The sequence below is a fragment of the Malaya genurostris genome, chromosome 2 (assembly GCF_030247185.1).
Source record: "Malaya genurostris strain Urasoe2022 chromosome 2, Malgen_1.1, whole genome shotgun sequence".
NCBI classification, from domain to species: Eukaryota; Metazoa; Arthropoda; class Insecta; order Diptera; family Culicidae; genus Malaya; species Malaya genurostris.
Genome location: NC_080571.1, coordinates 66,601,711 through 66,629,634, shown reverse-complemented (window position 1 = coordinate 66,629,634; position 27,924 = coordinate 66,601,711). Strand labels below are relative to the sequence as shown.

The window sequence follows — 27,924 nt, the reverse complement described above, 5'->3', positions numbered from 1 at the left end:
TTGTTTTTGTCTTGATCCATCTGGCATGAGTGAGAACAGTGGAGAAATGGAAGCTGCCAGAGCAGTACAACATAGCCATCAACGGTTCACTGGGTTCAAGTGGGATAGCAACAAAGCCAACTGAGTTGAGTGTGAACCGGGCGATAACAGACCAAAACAAAAACATTGAATTCGACCGTATGCTAGTCTCTGCCACCGAGTATGTGTGCTCTAGAACCTGTTACGGACCATTGCAATACACGCGCGGACGTCTCTTAAAATACAAACTCATAACAAATCCACACGTCAAGTATTCGTGACGTCACTGTTCAAAACAAACCGGCCACAAACATCTATCATCGGCGTTATCAACTGCTTTCGTGGTATGCGCATGTCTAGCTGAATAATCTGCGGAGGTTTCAGTGTGTGCGCAGCGTTCCGTATAGCCTACTGAGCCACAGTGACGTCATCTTTGTACCTCCGATAGGTAGCCAATCAGCGCACAGCCTGCTTAGTGTGTTCCATTCCGTCAATATTCGTTCGGATCCGGCCGTGCCGAATATAAGAGGGACCGAATTCGACTCAGGACAATCAGTACCACTGACTAATTCAAATCAGTAAGATGAAAACAAGCTAGTTTTCATTTGGTGTTTTGCAGTTTTTGCTTTTTGAGTACAATTTTTGAATCTTGTTACATTTGTGCACGACGCTAATCGATCGGTGAAAAAGAATTCGTCCAGCCATCCAGTCTTTTTCATCCTTGAAGCAATAGATTCTACTTGAACGTGATCTTTAGTCTGTAAAAAGTAACAAATTCAAATTTGCTCGCTTCAACCATCGTGAATATAATCTAATCCACCATGCCGCAAGTTTTCGAGACGTACATACCGTAAGTATTGTCTTAGTGTCCGTTTATCGCAATGGTGATTGTTTGGCTTTTTTACACCATATTGTTTTAGGTTACGAAACGAAAAAATGATTTTTATTGTTGTTGTATTTTAATTAACATAATGAAATCGAATAAATCAATTATCTTTTTTAACAAATATCAGATGTAATTTCATTGTTATGCGGTGTTTGTTTTTGTGATTGTAAACTCGTTCTAACGGACTATTCTTTTATCATTACCTGATCTCTCGACAGACTCCCGACCAAGCTCGGATGTACCCCGAAGCTGAAAGTAGTCACCAAGGGAAACAATCTAGTCCGTGGAGTTCCGCTGGTGAACGGAGAGTTGGGTCAACTTTCGCCCAAAATTCGTATGTTCCTGGAGGAATCGGTAGCCCTCTGTCAACCGGACCGTATTCATATCGTCGACGGGGGCGACAAGGAAAGTGCCACGTTGCTGAAAATTTTGCACGCCCAGGGAACGATTCAACCGTTGCCAAAGTATGACAACTGTTGGTTGGCTCGTACCAATCCGGCTGATGTGGCCCGAGTAGAGTCGAAGACTTTCATCTGCACGGAGAAGCGAGAGCAGGCCATTCCTACTCCAAAAGCTGGTATAAATGGCACTCTTGGCAACTGGATTTCACCGGAGGGTTACGAGACTGCCATTCGGTCTCGCTTCCCAGGATGCATGAAGGGACGTACCATGTACGTCGTTCCGTTTTCTATGGGACCCATCGCATCACCGTTGTCCAAGTTCGGTATTGAAATTACCGATTCAGCCTACGTTGTCTGCTCGATGAGAATCATGACTCGTATGGGACTAGAGGTTCTGGAGAAGCTGTCAAACAATTCGGTAAGTTAGATAGCCGTTTCAATCGAGAACAAACAGGGTATCTAACCATTTTCCTCCTTTTGCTCCAACAGGACTTCATCAAATGTCTTCACTCGGTGGGAACGCCAATCAATGGGAAAATTGCCATGCCATCGTGGCCGTGTGATCCAGAACGGACCATCATCCTGCATAAGCCAGCCAATAATGAAATCGTTTCCTACGGATCCGGCTATGGCGGAAACTCTCTGCTGGGCAAAAAATGTTTTGCTCTTCGCATTGGATCCACAATTGCACAACGGGAAGGTTGGCTTGCCGAGCACATGTTGATCCTTGGCATCACCGATCCTAACGGTGTGAAGAAATACATCGTGGCTGCCTTCCCATCAGCTTGCGGTAAAACCAACCTCGCCATGATGAACCCGACCCTGCCTGGTTACAAAATGGAATGCGTGGGTGATGATATAGCGTGGATGAAGTTCGATTCCAAAGGACAACTGCGTGCCATCAATCCGGAAAATGGTTTCTTCGGGGTCGCCCCTGGTACCTCCATGGAGACCAATCCCAATGCCATGAATACCGTGTACAAAAATACGATTTTCACCAATGTCGCAACCACGTCGGACGGCGGTGTCTTCTGGGAGGGCATGGAAAAAGAAATCTCTCCGGACGTCGAAATAACGGATTGGCTGGGTCAACCATGGAAACTGGGTGTTTCCAAAACCTCTGCAGCTCATCCCAATTCCCGCTTTTGTGCACCGGCCAGCCAGTGTCCGATTATCGATTCGGCATGGGAGGACAACGAGGGAGTACCGATCTCGGCCATTCTCTTCGGAGGCCGTCGTCCGGAAGGTGTCCCACTCGTGTATGAAGCAAACTCCTGGGCTCACGGAGTTTTCGTTGGATCGGCGATGCGCAGTGAAACCACTGCCGCCGCTGAATACAAGGGTAAAACGATCATGAACGATCCGTTTGCGATGAGACCATTCTTCGGTTATAACTTCGGTGACTACCTGAAGCACTGGCTGAGCATGGAGGAACGTGCGGCCAAAGTTGGCGGACATCCACCGAAGATCTTCCACGTCAATTGGTTCCGCAAAGACGCCAAAGGAAAGTTCCTCTGGCCTGGATTTGGCGAGAACAGTCGCGTTCTGGAATGGATCCTGCGTCGCATCGATGATCAGGAATGTTATCGCGAAACACCGATCGGTCGCGTTCCCACGGTTGGAGCGTTGAATCTGGTTGATTTGAAAAGTCCAGTGGATGAACAGGAACTGTTTTCGATACCCAAACAGTTCTGGTTGAAGGAAGTCGATGAGATTAAGCAATACTATGACAATCAACTGCCGCAAGATTTGCCGCAGGAAATCACCAAAGAGCTGCAGGAGCTCGCTCAACGTGTCGAGCAAATGTAGACTAGTTTTAAGTCTTGCTGATAGCGAATCGTGTATTAAACTTAATTAACTTAACTTATTACCTGTTAGATATTATGTGATAATTTACTCCACTGCATTTGTAGATCCTAAGTTCTTTTGTAAAGAACGAGCTGTCAATAAAAAGTTTTATATAAGAACTTCATTTTTTATATGATCCCGGCAAAATCAATTAAATCCTTGTCGAGTGTTTCGAGTAATTAAACCATCTACCGCCCTCGTTCCCTGTGTTCCCTTTTCAGGAACTAAGCAAAACGAAGCAAATTAGAGAAGCTTGTCCGGATTCGGAACTCTATAAATATGTTGTTCGGATCCAGTCGCTTCCTTCGTCATCCAGTTATCTATCGTGCCTCTTTTTGGTACTAGTTAAAATTTTCAGGCTAAAGGTTAGTCTAAAAATAAGCTTCCAGCCCGTATTTCATTACTAGTCTGCTTTTCTTGCATGGAACCATATCAGGGAAAGGTGAATCGCATATGCATGCTCAGACCGGTATCCGGTGCCGTCTGTTCGAGTCAAAAGTAAAGGACAAGCGAAGGTGCAGTGATAAAAGTTTTATCATGTTAGAAATTTTTACTTCTTTATAGGCTATTCCCGCTCAAACTGGCAGCAGGATGGCATACTTCATATTCAATTTTGAACTGTGTGTCCGAAAAGAAAATTTATTATGCCGTAGTCATAGTGTCCATACCACCGGAATCCTGAGACTTTCCTGACACTGGTAATCCAATCAGGCACAAGTGGAACTTGAAGATTGTTTCTCGGAATCCCAATTATTTTCAGTTTGACAATTATGATGCGCCTGGGCATGCTGAGTTTCGTCACAGTAAACCTTCGTTTTTCATTTATTATTTGTCGTTCATTTACTTGAATAGGATGCGACAATTGAAACTGTGGTTTGAGAAGGGTCATGTAAATTTGTAACAGAGTGGGAATGAAACTCGGTTAAAATATTCATCAGAAGGTTTTTTAACTTGCTTGCTCTGACCATTTTCGATTTGAGTTACTTTGCAGTTAGTTCGGTAACATCAAATCTGGAAATCAAAATTATGTGATCAATTGTGCGATTCAATCGGTTTTCTATGAGAACGTACAGAATAACCGTAGCTTTATTTAGCTGACTTCCTCTCAGACTCTCTCAAACGATTAATGCATTAGCTGAAAATAAATAATTAAAAATAGGAAATCTAGTTTTTTTTGTTTCGCTAAGAAATTAAGCATTATTCGAGTGTTATTTCGTTGTGTGATGTGTGACGATGGTCTTGGCAGATTGCACACTGATATCATCAGGTTTTCTGCTGATTAATTATTAATACACTGAGGTCTCTGAGGTAATTTTAGAAAAAGATTTAAACGGAAAAATTTTGAGATTTTTGAAAACGAAAGTTTTTTATTTATGCCAAATGTTAGAAATGCATAAAACATTGAGAAATGGTATAAACTGAAATAAAAAAAAAACATTTTTGGTAAAAAACGATTTTGGGATATTTGAGAGCGCGTAACTTCAAAAATTCGCGCAGAAAAAAACCGCAAAACTGATTTTATCTGATGCCAATTTTGTTTTGGTGTCAATTGTCTTATGTCGTTTTTTATTGATTCCACTCGCTCGATGCCAGAGTTTTGCTCTGAAAGCCGATCAATGAAACGGTTTTGTAAAGTTTGGTTCGCGCGCTTGCTACTCGGAAATGAAAACGGGTGCAAAATAATTGCCCGCGAGTAGCCCTGAAAGTGCATTTTTTTCAATCATTGAAACACAGTGCACTTCGCTCTTAGCAGGCCGTTCTATTTTGTTGGCCGTTGAGCGCTTGTTGAACGACATACTGCACGAAATATTCGTTCAGTTTGCTGGAACGGTTTGTTGTTGTTTTTCTCTTGCAAAATTAGTGTGAAAATTAGGTGCTACCTTCATATAGAAAGAATTTTTTTTTGTTATTCTACGTGAAATAGATGTATTGTGCAGGTATGTAGTGTTAGATTAAAAAAATAAGTGGTAAAAACAATTCTTCAGTAAAAACTAGTCTAACGGGGCTCCACACGGAGAAACCGAAATCAGCATTTTGGCAGAAAAATAGTTGATTTTCTAATTTTATTTAGTTATTTTTTGAGACACCTAAAAAATCTTACTTTTGTTAATTTAGATTTTTCAATTTTCATTCCCTTAATCAGAGAAAAAAACGTTGAATCAGAGAAAAAAACGTTGTTTTCAACCAACATAAATGGTTGAATTGGCTTCTGCAATTTGCAGCTATATGTCGCATTGCCACCGAAAAAACGTTAACTAATACTACTAGCCACTAGATGGTACACTACTACCGAAAAGAATTTTTCAGACGCGGTTGTCTTTTCTATATTGGCAGGTATAAATACGATGTTGTATTGGAGAAAAAGACATAAACGAAACGTAAACTTCTATTTGAAAATTTTTCTTCTAAATCGCTGTATTCTTCATTCGAATTCGCGAAATCGACTCTCTCACTGAAAACTTAGAGCACTCGGAAAACAAAAACCGAATTCTAATAGTACACCAGACGGCGCAGCCCGGAAGGTTGGAAGATACAAAAAAAATAAAATGCAACATTCGAAACTCGCTTCACTGTTCTACGTACAACATTATTACGCATAATCGCTTCAAATGCGCACAAATTCTGAATAAATTCACTTTCCACTAAGAGTTTACGTCATTTTTACATATCGGTTTAGAAATTTATATATGAATATATCGTAACACATGCGAAAAACATCAAAACAATTTACGAGCAGTTTCAACAAGACGGTCCTTTTTGGCTTTTTAATGGACTGTTTTGCTTTAACACTTCTCATGAGTTTTTGGCTAAAACACTTGTTATTGAAACCAATTTCATTTTTGTTTTCTTTGTGCTGTCCTTCAGCAATCATGGTGATAGATAAATAGAAACGAAGATTCTGATTCTAATAACAAAATTAGTTGTCAATGCGAATTTCGTGTTGGATTGAAATATTGCTGGTTTGTGTCCAGGATATTCGCCAACTAAAGACATTCTCGAAAAATAAAATTTTTTTTCAGCAAAGTAAATTCTCTATTTCAACTAATTTCATAGTTATTTTGGAAATTTTGTTTTTAAAATCAACCAATTCAAAAACTGTAATACGAATTAGGCACAGAGCTAATTTCGGTCGTTCCGTGCAACTCCTCATATTAAAAATGGCTCAACAATGGACCTCTGTCTGCCGGGTTTGTGGAATGAAAAACATGGCATTCGGTTCAACGGTTTGTTTCAAAATCGGCAAACGAAGGTCCCGTGTTGGCCTCCCATTGAACGATTGATTGGACGTTCATTGGACCAATGAAGGACCATCGTTGAACTTTTTTTTCTAAGAGAGACAGTTGTTTTGATTGTCGACTGCACGAAAAGTGAACGAATCGAGCGAAACACTCCACGAATGTTCTCAATGAAAAACGCCAACAGAAATTCATGAAACGTTGAGATACGGTGCAATCTCAAAAAAAAATGTTTGGAACAAAACCTCTTGGGACTTAGAAAATTTGAGACTGTTCAACTTCGGAAATCCGCATAGAAATAAACCGTAAAACTGAAGACATTTGTTTTTAATGCCAAGTGTCTTAGAAATGCATGAAACAGATCTGGTGAAATCTCAGATTATTTTTTAAAAAGATTGACTCTGGGATTTAGAAAAATTTTGAGGTTTCCGAAATCGAAAACTTTTTTTTTTCAATGCCTAATGTCGAAATGCATGACACGTCGAGATCTGGTGTAATCTAAAGAAAAATTGACAGATAATTGACTTAAAAAAATTTCGGAATAACACCAAATTTCAACATTATATACATTTCTAAGACAAAACAAGAAACCCGGATAACTTTGAGAATTCGTGTAAAAAATCACGTGACTTTGGAAATTCACTTGAAAAAAAAACTGCGTATCTTTGGAAATCCCAATAAAAAGACCTCAATGTAATTGCCTGGGAAGTTATAAGGATACGGAGTTATAAGAAGTAAGTTTATACTGTTAAAAAATTATTGTATTTATATTTTATTTCGAAAATGAAACTCAAAAAACCGATGTAAGTATTTTTGAGAAAATCAAATTTTTGTTCATTATTTCTTCATATATCCTCGAATACAATGAACTTCTTTAATTATACTATCTTCTTCAAATTTACTTAAAAATGTTTCCCGAGCGTTAGCATGCGATAGGTTCGAAAACTATTCCCTCGGTTAATGCGAAGGTGTTCTGTGCTCGGTGTTCGGCGAAGCAATCTGTTTCGAACCGTTCGGTTGGCGAACCATCGGCGAGGGTCGAGTAAACTGCGTTCGATACGATGCTTTGTTGTTTTCAGTTCCCGCATCCTGGTTTTGAAACTGATTAGCACACGAAAAAATGTTTTGCTCGATTGATAAATCGCTCAATAGCAATTCAAATGGTATTATTTTGAACATTATCAGTGTGCTCAGAGTGGCTCGATATGGAAAATAGTAAGTTTCTGATCTTTTTCAAATTTTATGGTTTTTGGTTATAAAATCCATAACAATAAGAATTGAATAATTTGGAACATTTCCAGCGAGCGTATGGTGGTTCAAAATTTGTAAACTTTTTGACTATAATTTGGAAATTTTCAGTGGCTCAATATGAAAAAGGGATTTTTTTACTCTTGCAAATTCAATGTTTAATAAACTGGTGAGTCAATAGTAAATTAAATTGAGTAATTTCAGGTATTTTAAAAGAGCATAGAGTACCTGTATATGGAAAATATTTTGACTATTATCAATTTGATGTTTAATTGATTGTTGAATCAATAGCAGTTCGACTTGGATAATTTTAGACATTTTCAATTACAAAATGCTAATTTTTGACATTTTTAGGGACCGTAGGGTGGTTCTACCTGTAAAATTGTAAAATTTTTGACTAATGTCAATTCGATGCTCTATTGATTGATGAATCGATAGCAGTTCAAATAAGATGATGTTGAACATTTTCAGCGGTCGTAGGGGGGTTTAATATAAAAATTTGGAAATATTTTGATTTTAATGTTCAATTGATGAGCGAATGAGTAGCAGGTAGAATTGGATGATTTTGATGTTTTTAGTGAGCGAGCGACATTTGTTAATTTTGGATATTCTCAGCGAGCGCTGGATGGCTTGATATAGAAAATTGTAATTTTTACACTATTTCCAATTCCATGCCAGTGGTAAAGCGAGAACCGAACACCAATGCTTTGTACATATTTGTTTGGAAATATTTGCTTGCAAAAATATGCAAAAGCTGTTCATTCGGTTTACGGTAAAGTTCGCTTGCTGTTCGGCGGAGCAATATGTTTCAAACCATTCAGTTGACAGACCATCGGCAAAGGCAATTTAGCTCTATTCGATGCATAGTTTTATTATTTATGGTTCGATGAAAAGCCTACCTACACCATCAAAACTATATTATATTTCAGTTATTGAGCAAAGCAATAGCGCGGTAAAAATTACAGTCAAAATCACAGGCAATTCGACGATTTGCTTGTTTAAATCCGATGGTTCACCACCACTAATACTATTGATATATTAATCAATACAGCATCCGATTTGGCAAAACAGTTCGCAATTTCTCATATAAAGCTTCCTTACCACCGAACAAAATGCTTAGAACTCTAGTATTCCAATTGCTATCAATTAAACACTGAATTAGCAAAAGGTGAAAAATTCCCATATTTTTATATTAAGCCACTACGCCCACTGAAAATGATCAAAATTATCATATTCGAATTAAATTCATGCACCAATCAATAAAGCATCGGATCTGCAAATTCAAATACTAACATTTTTCAAATAGGACCAGTATTGAGGGGTATTGATTTACCAATTAATAGAACATTGAATCAACATTAGTCAAAATTTTGAAATTTTTCAAATAGCACCACCCTAGGTCGTCGAAAATGTCAAAAATGATCATATAGTACTCGATTCGGATGTTCATGAACATACTAGTAACGATAGGCTCACTAACTAGAGCATCGGTTCTTTTGCCATCAGTATCGGTTTTTGGTTCGGTGATGCTGATGAACGATGGTACTGACAAATTTATACTCGCGATGGTGGTTCGCTTTTTGGTTCGGAACGAACACGTTTTGCGTGTTCGGAATTGATGCTTTGCCACCACTGCATAGGACTCGACACTTAAAACGCAAGTGTAAATCACTTCACGTCTTATTTAAGTGGAATCATATTCAAACATATAGATATTACATTTAAATTCCGTCAATCAAACAGTAGGAAAATTCCAAATGTATTACACTTATCATTCAATTGGCTTGACATTTACAATTTGATTGTCAGAAATATACATTTAAACTGATGAAAATTCTTAGATTTGAACAGGCTTTAGACTTAAGTGTCATGGGGAATACATTTTCTTATTGAATGCATGATAATTTTTTCTTGAAATGTCATCTATTAGATATTAGGTTTCAAATAACATGATAGAGAAGATTTATTCATTATTAGTCATAAAAATAAAACAGCAAGCAAGTTTACCTTCTTTTCCATTGTTTTCACGCGTTCACAAACATTTCAATTATTTGTTCAGTAATAACCGATACTCGATCATTTTAGGCTTCGTTCCATTCACAAAGATTTGTGAGGAAACTATGGGCAATGTTTAGTAATTCTAATCTGACTTTGAGCTACATTTTATAGAGATTGCGGGTAGTAAGTATATTGATATAAATTATAGGCGAATTTTTCAAAAACCCGTATTAGCAATTAGCAATCAGTTTACGAAGTTGCACGATGATTCCTGCAGTCATTTGGTTCAATACTTTTTATAAGGGGTGGGTAGGGTCTAACACTTTTTGAGATATCATTTATTTTTTTCTTTGTATTTTCTAAAAGTATAACATTTCAAGAGTATTCTGTGAAATTTTCAAGCCTATCGGAACGAAACTCAGCAAGTTATGGGCCTTTATCTTTGCTTATCTCACACTACGAAGAAGCAAGAATTCGGCACACAGACCGTATTTTTTCTTTTGTATTTTGTTAAAATGAAACATTTCGAAAATGTTTTGTCAAGTTTTTAAGTCAATCGAAGCAAATATCTTGATTTATTTCGATTGATTTTAAAACTTGACAAAACATTTTCGAAATGTTTCATTTTAACAAAATACAAAAGAAAAAATATGTTTTTTTTTGAGTATGTTAGACCCTACGGGCTCCCTTGAGTAATGAATTGTTTCCTTCGATTTTATGGACAAAAAACATTAAACGCGTTTTTCTCGAAAGCAGGTTTGAAAGTCCGTGTCCACCGTCATTCAAAAAATACTGCACCAATTTGTTTCAAATTTTGCACACACTTTATACATATAAAAAAAACTAATGATTTGTCTCCGCTGAGATACAGTGGACACCGCAAATCATGATTATTAAGAAGCGTTCTCGAAAATACCTCTTCACCGACTTATTTCTCAATATTTTTCCACCTAAAAAATACAAAATGTTGTTCGAATGAAGCTTTCTATCATGCAAAACATTTGAATTTATTTCGTTGAACGATAATTCTGAAAAAAGTATGATGATGATTTTTTTCATCATTCAGACCCTACTCCCTTCTTAATATGTTTGACACGTTGGCTATTGTCGAAGAATATAAAGATTATTAAGAAAACATATAAACATAAAGACGGTGACACTGCAAACTGACATGTTACGACATCGATCTATGTCATAAAGTTACACATTTTAGTCTTATGTTCAAAGCATTAGTTATCAACATTTTTACACTTAAGATTCAAATGTGATGACACTTGCGCATGTCATATGACGACACACATTTGCGTAGCGCACGCATTTGAAAAACAAATGGAGCCTACTTGATTTTTAGTGCGACTAGAATCGTGAAATTCATTAGGCACCTCGGAAAAAGTCCTCATTCAAAATCTGTTTGGTCATCTCCGAGAAACTTGCGCGGTAGAAATACAACGCGTTCTGTCGATTACGTTACTTATACAATCATATCTCCGGAACCAAAAGTCACAGCCATTTGATCTTTGAACTTGATCAATGGCCCGACAGTAGTTTTCAAACAAGCATAGGTTTGTTAAAATCGGTTCAGCCATCTCTGAGAAAATTGAGCGTATAAAAATATCTTCGAAAAGTGCTCACACAAACATACACACACACACACACATACACAAACAGACATTTTCCGATCTCGTCGAACTGAGTTGAATGGTATGTAACACTATGGGTTTCCTAGGCTCCGTTCAAAAGTCGGTTTTTCCAGCAATTCTAATACCTTTCTATAGAGAAAGGCAAAAGGGAATACTTTTTTTGAAATGATCGATTTTTAAGTTTCCTTTTACGAAATAAAATAAAACTACAATCGTTTTGGCAATAAAAATATATTCACTATACGGGGTCGGGTGCCAAATAAAAAATCGATTCGGAAACATTGAACTTAAACATGTATGGCAACGTCATTTCAATACCTCATACTAGCATACTATTAAAAAATCAATAATAAAATTAATAAGATCGACCTATGTCTTCACGAGCCAATCACAGCAGGTCATAATGATGTCGTACTGTTGATCCCTCGTGCACGGTCGACGGTTTTGATCGTTATCCAACACCGGAAGTCGGATCCGTTTGTGAAAACATTAGCTCCACGAACTGAGTCGAATGGTTTAGGACACTTTGCTCTCCGGCCAATTTTTACTTGTCAATTTTTCAAGTTCTTTGCATAACCTTTCTATATGTGAAAGGCAAACAAGGTGAAACCACCTAAGGAGTGGTGTTATAATGTCTTTCTCATATCACTGTGCTTCTTAAAAACTACTTTTCATCTTCTCTGGAATAATATCGAGAAAGCTTGTTAGGCAAACAACGAACCTAAACAGAAAATTAAAAAATCAAATTTTCCATTCGAATTCATCTCGGTACTATTTAAGGTGAGCAGCTCGAACGGCGGGATCTCACAGCATCATTCGAGTTCGCACCACGACAGATGCGATCAACTCCGAAAGCATTTGCGCACCACGTGTTTCGCGGTAACTGCTCGAACCGCGCTCTGTCGGAAATTTGAATTGCACCAATCAGCTGCCGCCGGTTGGTGTCACCGCTGAGTGGTGGTGAGTTTGCGCCGGTTGGCCCTGTAGAACTTCTACACGGAAATCGGGGGTTGCAGCTCGAATCGGTTCACCTGATTTTCTCAGTTCAGTGCCAAATTCGTTGCGGTCGTGCAGCAAACTCGCGTTCGCTCGTCATCCGGTTGGTTCTAATCACACACAGTGGGTTCTGATAAACATCTTACTCTTGGAGTGCTTCTTCCTACTGACAGAGCAGAATATGCATGCGTTCTGAAAGAGAGTATTTACTGCTTAGTTCAAGTGTTATGCAGCAGCCTCATTTATTCTGAGCTGTTTGGAAGGATTAGGGAAGCTACATCTTTTGAGCTTGGGTTGGCGGTGTAAGGACATCCGGAGATGTGAGGCGTCGATAAGGAACCGTTAGGTGTGATAAGCCTCCTACGGTTGTGAAAAATGGCGAACCTAGGTGACACGTGCGTGATCTTTCGGTCTGGAAGTAGTGGAATTTGCTTTCGCAAGTGGCGTGTGGGTGGGCTGTGAAGTGACGGAACCATTCCGTCTGTGCAATCTACCGATCGGTTGTTCCTGGAGGCGAGCACCGTCCCTGTGGCAGACCGTACGACGCAATGAATGCCTCTGGCAGTCTGGACTTCAGATGTTTATGGATAGTTAATGGTTAGAACGTGATTCTGTGGATTACAGATGCATATGCGTGTACGCTGAGGGCGCCCGGTACTTGGTGGGAAAATCCAATGATTTTACGACATCCTGACTAGAAACGTGACCGAGAATTGTGAAACACGTTCTGGTTCAATTAAGGTGCTAAACTCACAGTGAATAACGAAAATGCAGTTTTCTGAATAATTAAAATTAAAATTTAACAGTCATCAATCAGTCGACAGAAGGATTCGCTGCAGAATTTTAATAATTGTCAATGTTTTTGAATCAAATTAGTGTTTAAATAGTGTACCAAATGAAACTACTCAATATGGTTATGGAAATAAGTAGTAATAAGCGTGATTAATAATAAAAATATATAAAAGCTTTTAAAGTGCAATGATGTGAAGTATTATAGGAATAAATTTCGTGCTACGTCAAATGAAAAAAAAAATCTCTAGTTCGAAGCAGATTAGTTCTAACTGAAAAAAATAATTATGTAATCTATGTAGAAAATCAAATCCATCGCAATAATAGTTCGTCAATTTATTGTCCGAAGAATCAGTGCGAAATATAACGAAGGTTGTCGTTTCAGAATGTGGGTTCCAGTCAACGAATGACAAGTGGTACACATAACGATTAATTGGATTGAAAGGAAAACGGAACACACTCTAAGTGGGAAAGAAAACAGGTGCTTGTGTGTGAAATAACGGCAAACGAGGTGAATCTCGGTGGAAAGGACAGTCCTCGTAAATAGACATCGATTATTTGGTGCGTGCGGAAAGAAAAAAAACAGCTCTATAAGTTCGAAGGAGTGAAGGACTTTTTTTCCCGTTGGCGTTGCCGTAGAAGAAGCCCGTTCATTGCGCGGAAAAAAGGTAGGGTTCCCGAAGGTCATCGCTGCCGAGTGGTTCCTAGTAATACGCTATCGAAGGGAAGATTTTCCGGAGTTCCATAGATAACGAAAACACTGGGGAAACATCTTTTGCGTCACGTTTGTGCTATTTGATGTTTGAGTCGTTTGTCTTCGAAAAATTTGTTAAATTAATGTCAACTCACTCAACATTCACGTTGAGAAGGAATTGAAAATTCAGTGTAAGACGACAGCATGATGGCTTTCAAAGAATGATATGACTCTTGATTTTTTGGCCTTATTCCAAAAATTGGCATTAATTAAACATTTTACATTAACATTTCATTTACCTACTCAATGAGTGAAATACTTTAATTTTTGAGAGTATGAATAAGAAGTTTCTAAGTGAAAATGGTTTTATTGTTTTTCAAATGATGATCGATATACTTCTGCATGCGTTCGAATCAATCAGAAAAGCATTTTTGCCACTGTGAAGATGGTACCTCAAAAACATGGTTTTTGGATGCTTCAACAGCATCTTCTGGCGTCGAAAATCGTTGACCACGCATTTTTTTTCTTGATATGCAAGAATAAAAAAAAATTATTGAGTGCCAAGTCAGGGCCAGAGAGAAAGCGACACGCGACGCGAAGCGAAACTTGACAGATCGCACGAAGTCGCGCGGCAGAGCTCCGTTCACTCAAGTTCAGAAGAAAAATGACATGTATATCAGAATCAACTCGATGCGTTGCGAAGCGACCTCACTCTGACATACATGTCATTTTTCTGCTGAACTTGAATGGACGAAGTTCTGCCGCGTGACTTCGTGCGATCTGTCAAGTTTCGCTTCGCGTCGCGTGTCGCTTTCTCTCTGGCTTCACCCTTAGACTCGTCAGTGCATAACAGTTTATGTTGAACTGTTATGTCACCTGCAGTTCAACATAAATCGTTAGGCAGACGAAAAGTTATTGCTTTTTGTAATACATTTATAATTGGCACCACAGTGCTAAGGCATTCCTGACATGTCGCAGGAGGCATAACAGTTCAACATAAACTGCTATGTACAGACGAATCTAAGACGAAACGATAAGATAATAAAATTAGTTATGTGCCCTAGCACAAAATAATGTTAATCTCTAAATTTTCCTAAATTCAGTTTTAGAACTATTTTTCATAATTATGAACACGGAACACGGAACTAAATTTGGAACTTGGAACATACACACTAAAACAAAGTTTGGAACTGAATTAAGTTTCATAATTATGGTTCGGAATTCTATTTCAGAATTCAATTTCAGAACTAAATTTGAAACTTGGATTCTGAGAATTAGTTCAGAATGAATTGAAATCTTGATCTGAATTTCAAACCTGAAATTTTCAACTGAAATCGGAGCCCAGGTTTCGAATTTAGTTCTTGAATTAAGTTCCATTTTCTGAATCTTGGTTCAGTGTTTAGGTTCTGGTGTGGATAAATAAATGATGACCAAAAATGGTCAGCAGTTGTAAACTTTGGATAAATTCTACAAATCAGTTCGTTCAAGAACCTATCAAATGTTCCCAAAGAATACGAATTTTTCCTCCAATAAGGAAATAAATCCAAAAAATATAGATCTGTCTGTTGTAAAGGGTTAATTTTTTTCCTGGTATATTTTTGGCTACACTGTTTTTGACAGATCACGCGTGAAGCGTGTCTTGTATCATTGTCAAACTTTTAAGTTTGGTCTATAATTTAATCAAGACTTGACATACGAACGAACAACGATTGCAAATTATTGAATTTTATTATCACAATTCATGCTTGGTTAATGGATTAAGAAATCCACTTTTTTATCGAAAAATTGTGTTCAGTGACGAGTGTCGTTTCTGGTTGAATGGATACGTCAGCAAGCAAAATTGCCGCATCTGGAGTGAAGACCAGCCAGAAGTATTACAGGAAAAAAGCAAAGTCTTGGCATTACATTCCTTTTGTAGAATTTGGCCTTTCTGTTTCAACAGACTTCGCAGCCGATTCTTAGTGTACAGAATCATTGATGGCTAGTACTATGGATCCTACTGACATTAAGAATCCTTCCATGTCGGGGCTCGAACATACGACAACTGGCTTGTAAGACCAGCGTCCTATACATTGAACCGCCAACCCGGGCGTGCAGAAGCTACCAACGTATCCCAAAAAAGTCACTGTTTGTTGTGGATTATGGGCCAGTGGCATCATCGGGCATCATGGCTGTCAAAGATAAGTGTTATGTGGACAAGCCAGAGACAATTCAAGCCTTGAAGGACAACATTCGTGCAGCCATAGCTGAAATAAAGCTGCATACAATCGAAAATGTACTGAAAAACTGGACCGACCGTACTGCAAGGCCAGCCGAGGCAGCCATTTGAATGAAATTATATTCCACAATTAACCGGAAGTATTGTACTGTCATATGAAAAAGAAAGTTTTGAAATCGGATGAACCGTTTGTGTTTTATTACATGTTTAAAAAAAGTTGCTTGGCGGACCCTGTATGCACCATTTTAAATAAGAACTGAATTATATTCAAACATGATTTTTTTATATGGAATTACAACTGGCTTATAAGATTTTCACCAAAATATCTAGTTTGTGAAGTGCATATCATATCAGTACATAAATCAATATTATGATTTCTTAGATACTTTTTGACCACGCTTGTCGAGTAAATATCAACAAATCTTAGTTTTAAAATTCGTAAAATTAACGATGACGACTTTCGGTTTGTGTATATTCTTTCAAATCGTTATACAAATTTTATTTTCGAGACGGGCTTAACAAGGAAGTTTTTGAAGATCATATTAATTCCTGACTTGAATTTAGAAATCTAAGATGGCAAAAAACGATTTGTGGTGGATTTTTGCGTTCTTGAATGCATTTGAGCATTGTATTTTTGATTTAATCGGTCTTGTCTCCTACACAACCCCATAATTGTTAGCTCTCGTGTGTTCCGCCTTATAATCGTACCGTCACAATTATGCAAGTGAAATATTGAAAGCTTGCAAAACTCGTACAATCAATCAAATAGTACGTGCGATTATCGATATTCGGATGTGTGGAAAAAGCATGTCAGTTTTATTCGTATGGACGTTATCCAGTTTTGTCTTTGACATGACCCTCTCGTCTTTTTATGCATGACGCGAAGCCTCCCTATGCCGACTGAAGCAGAACTGCTACTGAACTAAATACGAGGTGTTAGGCAACGATCAAAACCGTCGTCCGCACACGAGGAATCATGAGGATGATATCATTATGGCCTGCTGTGATTGGTTCGTCATTTCTAACTAATTTTTCAATGGTATGCTATTGAAATACTGAAACGACGTTGTCATACATGTTTTAGTTAAATGTTTTCGAAGCATCTTCAATAAGTTTTCCTAATTTTTGTGTCAAGCTCGTTGACGAAACCATCATTTGAGATACCTTTATTATAGTTTTTTCTTAAAATTATGAAGTCACAGCTGAAACAGTTTGAAAAAGAGTGTAGCAAGAATGTTCACTCACTTTTCATGAGATGGCTGCACTTATTCTCAAATGAAAGGTCGTGGTTTCCCATGCCTAATTTCTGAGTTTTATTCGGTTCTGACTTCTGGTGTCGGAGGTACATAATTATAATTGCAAAATAAATGAAAAGAATCCACCGATTCTCACAAACTTAGCTTCTAATTAAAGGTTTCACAATCTCATAGGAAGTTCCAGAATGTGATACAGACCCAGTTTATAGCTCTGGAATATCAGGGTGATTAGTGCATACTTTTTAATTTCAAGTTTGTTTTTTCCTTTCTCATAAAAAAGACTATGTAATCACTGTGAAGTGGCTTTTGTACCGAGAGGAGCGCTGAGTATCATATAGCGTTCGTCGAAGTAACAAAATGTTGTGTATTTATGTAACAAAAATGTCCACTCAATTTTCTTTAAGAAGCAAGACACTTTGCAAGCGTATTAGTAATGTCAACAATGTGTGCGTAAAAAAAAATTCATGCGTTCTTTTTCCGGATATTAATCAATAAATCTTACGTATCGTTGAAAAATAAACAAATCAGTTAATTCTGAACTGAAACCACAATTCAAGAAAAGCGAAAATGTTAGTCTAAAACTCTTCTGTTTTTCTGAAAACTGCGCGAGCAAAATTATTTCAGTTTCAGCTTACTTCCACCAACACATTTCATTAGCAACAAACACAATTTTCTCATGCAGAAATTATTGCGAAATAAAGATTTACATACCTTCTATTAGTAATCCAGCAAAATATTTTATGTAGAGCGATCTAATACAAATGCATTGAAGCAGTGTTGCTAACTTTTTTCATTAAGGAATTAAAATTTACATTCATAAAATGTAAGCAATTTTCCATCAAACATTGGTGAAAATTTTTATCAAAACTGGTTTTTAATCCAAAAAGTCAGGCTTAACATTCGTTTGAGAATAGATTATTGCTAAACATTATTGTTTGAAACTCAATCGTTCAAGCCACTTTGATAAACTGGTTTCACTGCACAGTAAACTTGGTTAACATTTGATCCTTAAGATGACTGGACCGCTATTTATAAACTCAAATGAAAATGAAAGGTCCACAATCTGCTATTGCATTTTATACGCATCGACATTTCGGTTCGAGAGTACGGTAATCTAACGCGCAAATGTCTGTATGCATGACAATCGGTTTCAGAGTAATGGGGTGATATCTGCCAAAATGAGCAAAGTGCACTCAACTTTCGCAGGAACCATTGAACATTTTCGCAGTCTTAGATTCAACTGAAAGGTCTTATTATATCATAGAATGTTATTGAATTTTATTCAGGTACGACTTCCCGTTCCGGAATTGCAGGCTAGTAAATAAATATATGACGCTGAAAAAACGAGCCACAATCAGTTCAACTAGCCACATAATTCCAGTATTTTGCGTGTCTTGTTATTCGATGGTCAAAAAAATTGAATTTCGAATATAACGGTTCCCAGTTCTCGGTTCAGGGAGGTCAAAAACTTTACATCGGAACACCCCTTCAGTTTTTCAGAGATGCCTTAACCTATTTTCACAAACTTAGGCTGAAATGAAAGGTTTTACAGTCCTAAAAATTATTATTGAATTCTATTCGGATTCGACTTTCGGGTTCAGGAGTTACAAGGTTAAGTGTGTTCAAAATCTCATGCCGCCATTTAGAGCGACGATGTAAAATGAATGAAACAATGCTACTAAATTTGGCTCAAAACTGGTTACAATTTGAAAAAGTTATGCTAGTTTATGTCCAACCGAACTATCTTATCTTTGTTCAAGATTCAATGAATAGTAGTTATGATGAAAGTATGAGTAATATTAGAAAGGTATCACTAAATCCTCTAAAGCCAGTTAAGTATATGAATTGCTTGAGTTACTATAGTAAGAGGAACTTGGGAGCTTATGAATCTCAAACAAAGTTTAAGTTTCTTCCACCAGTTTCTTGGTTGAATGGAATCGAGTGAAATTGCATGAAGGTTTGTCAGGAGATTACGTTCGATTATTTTTACAATTGCGAAATCATGTTCTAATGTAGAATTACGTATAACCTAAGTAACATTTAAGTTCGCTTTGATACGATTGGTGATTCTCCTATTTTTCACGAGTTACTTTTTTGTTATTGGCCGGGTTTTCTGTACGGAAATCTGTCGCTGTGCAGTGACGCTGTTTGAAATAGCGAACTGCTTTATGTCAAGATAATGGACTTGCTTGCTTGTCTTGTTTGCAGTGCAGGGGGTGGTGGTGCCATTAAAAATCGTTAAATTAATGATTAAAAGTTTAGCGAAGGCGTTTTTATTAGATTACCTATGTTATTTTCAGAAAAAGAGGAGCAATCTGGTTATCGTTATGCTGCACAACGAATTGATACAAAGTTTTGAAAATAATAATAATAAAAACAATAAAAGGGTAAGCAGAATCTGAATCCTCTTTGCATTCTTGTCATGAACAACTTTTCATATAACCCTACCTATATCTATACTGTCTACGTGGTAAATAGTTGTTATACTGGCGAAAGCGTAGCATACTGCGACAGAAAAATTTGAAAGCAGCTAGAAGTCAATGGAGTTGATAGAACTTTTTTTGTCGTGTAAACAAAAAGAGCCTGTGCTCATCCAGTGTATAAAATTGATGTTGAAATTTATGTCGTTTTCGTTTTTAAATTGCACTACACAGGTGTAGCGAAAGCTGCACTGAAACCGTTCGTTTTTACCAATTGCACTACACCAGTGCTACACTTTTTCTGCACCGATACCACTAGTGTAGCACTCATCAAAAGTTTGGTGTAGCTCTGTGCAATGGAATCGTTTATTGTAGTCAATGGTTACTGTTTATGTTTTCATCATCTTTGTTCGTTTATTCATGCCATGGTGTAGCACTCCACCGGTGTAGTGCAGTTTAAAAACGAAAACGACATTAGTCTCTTCTTTAGGAAACCTTCAGCATGGCTCTATGATTTTGTTCGTTCACTCCTAAACACATTCTGGCGTTTTAACTATTCGTATGTTCTTTTCATGTGGTGACTCGGTAGCAAGAATAATCTAAATTTTGGAAGCAGGAATTTCCGAGAAATCAATGCCTAACCTTCCCTTTTGCATAATCACTAGATATGACTCGAAAATGTTTCTAGCGAAGCATTGAAAAGATCATACGACAAAGAAAAAAAAACACCGAAATTTGGTTGCAACTTTTGAACAGTAACGTGAAAACTTGAGTAAATCTTATTCACAACGTATTGTTTCCATCTGTCAAATTTCATAGGGACCCTTAGGGACTACAGTTATAACTTCAACAGTTTATGCATATTTTTTGTTCTTTGTATATATTTTTAGAACTTCATATGGTTTACTTGTCTGTTTTGATCTATTCCAGGGATGTTCTCAGTAATCCAAGCACTTCTGTGAAAAACAGGTCTCAAGATCTACACAAGCAATCAGCTGCTTAAGGCTTGATCGCGACAAAATCTGGTCCTATTAAATTTGGAATACAACAAATTTGCTAATAGTTCCAGACAAGATGCACTTTTTTGTTCATTTAATTGTGCATTATTGGTCATTTTAAAACTACTTACAGCTAATTGAATAGGGTGCATGTAGAAACTACGAACTTTTGAGTTTACTGCACCAGGATCTGTGTGGACTTCTCTGCAATCGATTAAGCTACTTTTGTCCAACTTTTTCGGACTTCATTTACTTTATACCATTCTAAAACATCTTTGAAAAGATGCCAAAAAAGGCCAGAATAGCGAGGGAGCGTCATGACTGCTAACAATCGCATTCTTCAGACATTCTTCATGGTTAACCGTCCCGGTAGTGATGAAGCTTTGACTTGTTCGACCTTCGCTGCATATTGACTGCCAAATCAAATATTTTTTTGGAAAACGGCTTTTTTCTCGTCCTGAAATGCTCCTCTACGTCGTTCCGGTGCATGGCAGTATAAAAAGATATTTCGGGAAGCTGTTTTAAGTCTTCCAGCACATAGGTTTCATCGTCCATTAACACGTAGGAAAAATTAGTCAAATATTCGCGATACAACTTACGAGCCCGCGTTTTAGCCATCACACTCTGTATGTCATTACGATGCAGTACTGTTTCCATCTTGACTTTATGCCTCATTGGTGCTTGAAAGAGTGCTGTGACGCCCGAGTACAGCGAAGCATGCTCGGTTCGTCTGCAGGGTTTTCATTACTTAATTGTATTCATGTTTCCCTCGTTAGATACTGATCAAATTTAAAATTAGCTCTACGTGTTAACCAGCATAAAACAAATCACGTGTATGATGGTCATAGCAATAAATAAACGAGAACCTTCATTTTGTTGCCAATATTGGTATGTGACAAGCGGATTAGGCGAAATCCTTGCGCCCTGACCAAATGTCACATAAGAAGGTACAGGTTTCTTCAAGCGCATGCGTCATAAACTTACGCCATTGAGGATAGCCGTGAAAAAATTCTTCTAATCCTTTGTCGTTGGCGAATATTCCGAATCGTATTTTCATATTGATTGTACGTAACGTTCACTTCCCGGGTGACCTGCACCAACCTCCTGGTATTCAGTTCTACCTACCTATACTAGGGTTACTGTGGTGGCGAGGTAAGCCCTATATGACTTTTTCATACGACGCACAGTGGTTCAAACAGCAATTTCAACGCCAAAATCATTTGGCGGAATTATCATAATCTTTTCTTTGTTTGTTTTTTTTTTGTAAAGTTGTAGGGGGTAATGAGGCGGGTTCAAGGAAATGAACGACTATGTTCTAGTACGTGTGTAAAAACAGATAAAAAATTACTTTTTACTTGCAGTTGCAATATTGTAGCCATTGCAATTTCTGGTAAGTTCGTTTTCTTAAATATAACAGTTAACTCATGGATTGTCCTACAAAGTGTTAGATTTTGAAAAAAAAATACACATCGGGTAAAACAGAATTTATAGCGTTTTGACTATTTAACAAGATTACAACAGTATGATCTACAGTTCACATTAATTAAATGACAGCTGATTGTGTATGCACGCTAAAATATAAAAACAAATTTATTGTTTGGTTAATTTAAATGTTTTTAGTTCAGATTTGCAAAATAAAACTAATTTAAAAGGGTTCATCAAGTGTCCCGAAAATTTCAGGAGAAAGAAGATTGAAGAAAATTTGCGGGTTAAGTCATTAATTATGACAATTTTAGCCGACCAAATCATGTAAATTCATAAATTACATAAAAGATGGATACACACTTTTTCATACTGTATATGATGCAGTTGGCCCGACCCAGTCGTTATGATGTCCTCCACCAATTTTAAGCCAACTGTACAGTGATCGTTGAAAGCTTCACAAATTACTTTTTTCATTAGATGTTCAATTTCTATCAATTTCAGACCTTCTGCGTGGTGTAAAACCCCATTTAAATTGGATTCTGGAACTGAATTCAGAACCAGGATCCGGATATACCTGGATTCTGAACCTTATTAAAGATTTAGAATTCAGTTCAAAAGATAAAACTTAGACTCTGAAGCTGAATCTTGCATTTAGATTTTTGGAACTGGTTCCTTGACTAGATTTTGCAACTGAATTCAGTACACGTAAACTTTTTTTATACGAACCTATTTCGTCGAAAGAAGCAGAATTCATGCTCTGATATATTGATATTTGGAAGTGAGGAAGAAACATGTCAGTTTTAATCTGTTCGCGTCCTCCAGTTATGTCTCAAATATAACCCATCCGCTATTTTTATATCAAGTTTGACCTGAAATGAGAAATTGATCAAATTTACCAAGCAACATTTGAAATATTTCTTGTAGTACTTTTATTTTGTGTGTTTGCCACCAATATCATTTCACACAATAATATATATTCAGGTAAAGTCTGTCAATAGGTACTGAAGACCCTGTTTTAATACATCTAGTGGTGGGATGATGCCTTTCTCATAGTATTCAAATTTTCATAAATACACTCTATTTTATGCGGAATTTTTTTGCATTTACAGTGCAGGTCAAAAGCGACGACACGACCTGCCACTCGTCTATCTAAAATGTATCGTAAATTTAACTACCCCTCAGCTACAGGTAATGTCAAAACGAAATTGCTTGAAAAACTATTGAAACTGGGAACAAAAATCGAAAGCTGTTGATTTTAAATAACAATTACCAGAACCTACGGCTACATATGTTGTTTAATTGAAACATGCTATATAAATAATCTCAAAACAAAAACGAATTTTGAGGTTTCTGCGAGCCGGAAGAAATACGGCCGGTTGGTTACATTGTTCCTAGGATCTGCTTGGCACTTGGTTTCGTTTAGCACCCCCTGAAAAGCAGAAACTGTAGAGCATAAGGCAGCTGTTCGACAAGATGTACATGGTGCAAGAACGGGCGGTAGAAAATGGCATAATCGCAGGTACTAGCTTTGAATCAATATTTTGCTTAATTCAATTTTACACTTCATTGTAGATCAAATTCTTCGGTATGAATGAAACCGTAGGTCTTATCTCGTTTGCCGAGAAAAGCGAAGACAATCTGTAAGCGGAAATGCCTTGATCGATCACGAGTCACGCCAGCTGATTATCGAGTAGAATGGGCGAATGAAGCTCGTGAAGGAAACTCTTAAGTACGGCAAGTACTTAGTAGTCGAAATGATCGGGCATCCTACGTACGATGATACAAAACATGAAAATGGTTAAGTAATTGAAATAAAAGACAACAAACAAAAGAAGTTACTTATTGTTAAGGCCATTTAATGAAAAAAAAAACAAGAATTATAAAGTAGATTGTTCGACAACTTAAAACAAATTGAGCTACTATCTACTTTTTCAATCTCTTGTTTGATTTTTGTAACCATATCCTACATCGTAATCGGCAGAACATTTCAAAACTCACGATAAATGCATTATTTTCATTACTTGACCATGAATTGGGTTTCTTACGAAACCATTGGCAACTTCCGACTTTGAGACCTCTGAAATTAAAACATGTTTACTGGCAAGCATTTGAATTGCATACAATGGAAAGTTGACCTTCATTCAATTTTCATGCAGAAGTCACTGATTCTATTCTTGAAATACAAGCAAATATTTTCTGATATATTTTAAGAAATCTGTAAAAAATGCTTTCTCGTATCTTTTGCGTTTCCAAATTGTTTGTTCATTTACTCTGGGGATCCTTGGTAACTAGATCCTGGCAAACTTAAACAGTGTTGCTGGAGAAGGTTATTTTCATCATTATCAAGGTGTCGCTATATTTGCGGTAACTGGCGGTGAATCGTTAACGGACAATTTTAATGTCAGTTTTTCTTCGGAGTGCCTGTCAATTTTTATGGCAGCGTCCTGTTGTCTACACTCTTCTCTAACCACTTGTGCAGATGTTTATTCATTTTCATTAGTTTGTTTCGAAATTCGTGGACTTTCAGCAGAACAACGTCGAAAAATTCTGTACAAATGGTGCACAGAACGCGGAGTGTCACTGAGGAAGATAGCAAAAATGTTAGGAGTAAGTGAAAAAGCCGTGCGAAATGCAATCAGGAAGTTCGGTGAGGATAACACCTTTGAGGATAAATCGAAAGAAAGGTCCTGCTAACCCTCAGTTGGATAAACGTATACTGAAGGCGTTCGTGCAAAAGAAGGAGGTTTCAGTTCGGGATGTGGCCAAAAAAGTGGGCACTTCGAAGTCAAATGTTCTTCGTGCTAAATAACGTTTGAATCTTCGAACCTATAAGAAGCAGAATCAACCAAAACGTAGTCAGAAACAAAAAGCATAGATCCGGCCGACGGTTCGAAAGCTGTACAATACGATTCTTGCTGGACATTTGAACTGCATAATCATGGACGACGAAACCTACGTGGAACTCGATTACAAATCCTTGAAGGGACCACAATATTATACGGTGCGAGAAGGGCAAGTGTTAAACCAGTCCGAGACATCGTGTGAAGTCGAAAAATTTGGTGCGAAAGCTATGGTCTGGCAAGCAATTTGTAGCTGCGGTAAGATTTCGAAACCCTTCATCACCACTGCTTCAATGAACAACGAAATATACATCAAGGAATGTTTACAAAAACGACTTCTACCCATGATTCGAAGCCACAAGGATCCTGTTGTCTTCTGGCCAGATCTTGCTTCTTGCCACTACTCGAAATCAACGGTAGAATGGTATACTACCAAAAATGTCACTTTCGTCCCAAAAGACATGAATCCACCAAATTGCCCGCAACTTCGACCAATTGAGGAATTTTTGGGCATTAACGAAGGCACATCTTAGGAAACATGTCTCGGCAGCCGAAACCATTCAACAGTTCGAAAAAGATTGGAAAAAAGTGTCAAAACTTGTTGCCAAGAAGTCTGTACGGAATTTAATGAGGAACGTTCGCAAGAAGGTGCGCCAGCTAGTCTACAATGGCTAAGTAGCAAATGTTGAGAATAGTATTCTGTTGTTGTAGTCTAATATTATCAGTATATCGTATTAAATTTGAATATCTAACATAATATCTGAATTATTTACAGCGAAATCAAAGTGCGTCCATACTTTCTGGGACAGTCTTTACACAAAAAACAACATTTTTCAAGTTTATTTTTTATAATCAAGTCACTTCATTCACATGAGTTATTTTTATTCAACAAAGCGGGAAACATTAAACTGGCAAAAATTTACAAATAATACCAAAACTCTACAAACTCTACCAGTCAAAGCTAAACTTAATCACTTTCAAAAAACTCGTTTTAAGTAAAATTTTTATATTTTCTATGTTCTGAATTCACTCAATTTCTAAAAAATGTCTGTACAAGGTTGAAAAGAAATAACTCATGTGAATGAAGTGACTTGATTATAAAAAATAAACAAATAAACTTGAAAAATGTTTTTTTGTGTGTATTCAAACTGTTGGCCTGCACTGTACTTTTACGCGGATTTCCGAAGTCACGCGGTTTTTTTGCGTGGATTTTCAAAGCTATCAGGTTTTTTTGTTTTATCTTAGAAATACATGAAACATCTAGATCTGGGGTTACACTATTGCTTTTTGCTTGTCACAGACACACGGGTGGAGTGGCCATTTACGCCAGAGAATCGATAAAGTTCAGCATTCTATCAAACAAAGTAGTTGGAAATAATTGGTTCTTGGGTATATCAATTGAGAGAGGCATGCAGATGGGAAACTATGGAGTTGTATATCATTCCCCTAGAATTTCCTGGTGGGAAAATTTTGTAGATTTTAGTAAACTTAATATTATTGCGGAAGATTTCAACGTTGATTGGCTCAGTGAAATCATATGAAACAGTTAGCAGAATTCTTCAGTTTCAAACAAACTGTGAATGAATTTACAAGAAATTCGAGACATAGCAGAACTTTGATAGATCACGTATATTCCAATTTTGACGGAGTTTATTCGTGTGTGGAGACCGATTGCAAGATTTCAGATCATGAGACAATTGCAATTTCCATAGCGAGTACCCCTAGAGATGGGAAAAACACAGTGAAAATAAAATGTTGGAAAAAATATTCAAAGCAAGCCATGTCTCGATTTGTGTCTATTCTTACGGACGTATTAAAAAAGTGTACTAATAAATTAGTCACTGAAAAGTACGTTAGTTTGAACAGCTCAAGTAGCTGGTACTCAATGGACCTCTTACGATTAAAACGAGAGAGGGATAAACAGTACAAGAGGTTCTGTAGAACTAATAATGAATGTCACTGGCGTACTTATACCAATGCACGAAACATTTATTCACGGGCCCTGAAGACTAGACTAGATGCGAATATGTTCAGAGGAAGATCGATCAAAATCAGAAAAACAGCGAGGAGTTATGGAAATTCTTAAACAATTACTAAAACCTACACATTGCTCAGCAAAAACTTTAACATTTAATGGCAGAGAAGAGCACTCAGAGCAAGTGATACCAGAAAAATTAACAGTTATTTCATAAATAGTATACAGCAGATCAATCAAAGTATTGATTTGGTTGGTGAACCTGTTGAAATAACACAGCTGATTAGTAATTATTGTAGATTTCTTGAATTTCACCCAATCACTTTTGAACAATCGAAGGATATTTGTTTTAATTTGGGAAAATCGGCTGGTATCGACAATGTTAACTCAAAAGTGATACAAGATTGCTTTCATGTTATCGGTCACGATCTGCTGGACTTGGTAAATGAATCGTTATACACGGGGCATGTGCCAAAAGTTTGGAAAGAATCGCTGGTGGTTCCTATCTCCAAGGTTACTGGAACGGATAAAGCCGAGGAGTACCGTCCCATTAACATGTTGCACACGTTGGAAAAAATCTTGGAACTTGTTGTTAAAGATCAGCTGATTAACTATTTAAACTCTAACAGTTTGCTAATACCGGAACAATCGGAATATCGGAAAAGTCACTCTTGCGAAACCGCTTTAAACCTGGTTTTAGCAAAATGGAAGGAGAAAATCGAGATTAAAGAGACTATTTTTGCAGTATTCTTGGATCTCAAGCGCGCTTTCGAAACAATTTCTAGACCTATACTGTTACAAACACTTTGGTATCGCTTTGGTATCGAAGGAGTAGCATATAATTGGTTTGAAAGCTATTTATTCGATAGAACTCAGAGAACTGTTTTCAACGATGTTGTGTCTAGTTTCCAGGGTAATTCACTTGGTGTGCCACAGGGTAGTGTTTTAGGTCCGATTTTATTAATTATTTACATAAATGACATGAAGCGAGTTTTACGGTTTTGCGAAATAAATTTGTTTGCTGACGATACTGTTCTG

At 37.2% G+C, this 27,924-nt stretch overlaps 2 protein-coding genes across 6 annotated transcripts in view; both read left to right on the top strand.

Moving 5' to 3' along the window:
* Positions 1 to 570: 570 nt before the first annotated feature.
* On the top strand, positions 571 to 3,272 carry LOC131429554 (phosphoenolpyruvate carboxykinase [GTP]-like). The gene is made up of 3 exons (XM_058593753.1): positions 571 to 868; positions 1,123 to 1,723; positions 1,795 to 3,272. The coding sequence occupies exons 1-3, from the start codon at positions 840 to 842 to the stop codon at positions 3,112 to 3,114; spliced, it is 1,950 nt and encodes a 649-aa protein (XP_058449736.1). The 5' UTR covers positions 571 to 839; the 3' UTR covers positions 3,115 to 3,272.
* Positions 3,273 to 12,333: 9,061 nt separating this feature from the next.
* The window catches only part of LOC131432509 (uncharacterized), a 547,181-nt gene continuing 531,590 nt past the window's right edge, over positions 12,334 to 27,924 (top strand). For 4 of the 5 annotated variants that reach the window (XM_058598834.1, XM_058598837.1, XM_058598836.1 and 1 more), the window contains exon 1: positions 12,334 to 13,728. The gene's annotated coding sequence lies outside the window, so the exon portion shown is untranslated. The remainder of the gene's footprint in view (positions 13,729 to 27,924) is intronic. The other variant, XM_058598832.1, reaches the window with a different exon arrangement.

Bases quoted from the DNA above. Each gene is read 5' to 3' on its own strand.
- LOC131429554 (XM_058593753.1), top strand. From the start codon at position 840: ATGCCGCAAGTTTTCGAGACGTACATACC. The intron at 869-1,122 runs GTAAGTATTGTC...ATCTCTCGACAG, and splicing joins GTTTTCGAGACGTACATACC to ACTCCCGACCAAGCTCGGAT. The intron at 1,724-1,794 runs GTAAGTTAGATA...TTGCTCCAACAG, and splicing joins AGAAGCTGTCAAACAATTCG to GACTTCATCAAATGTCTTCA.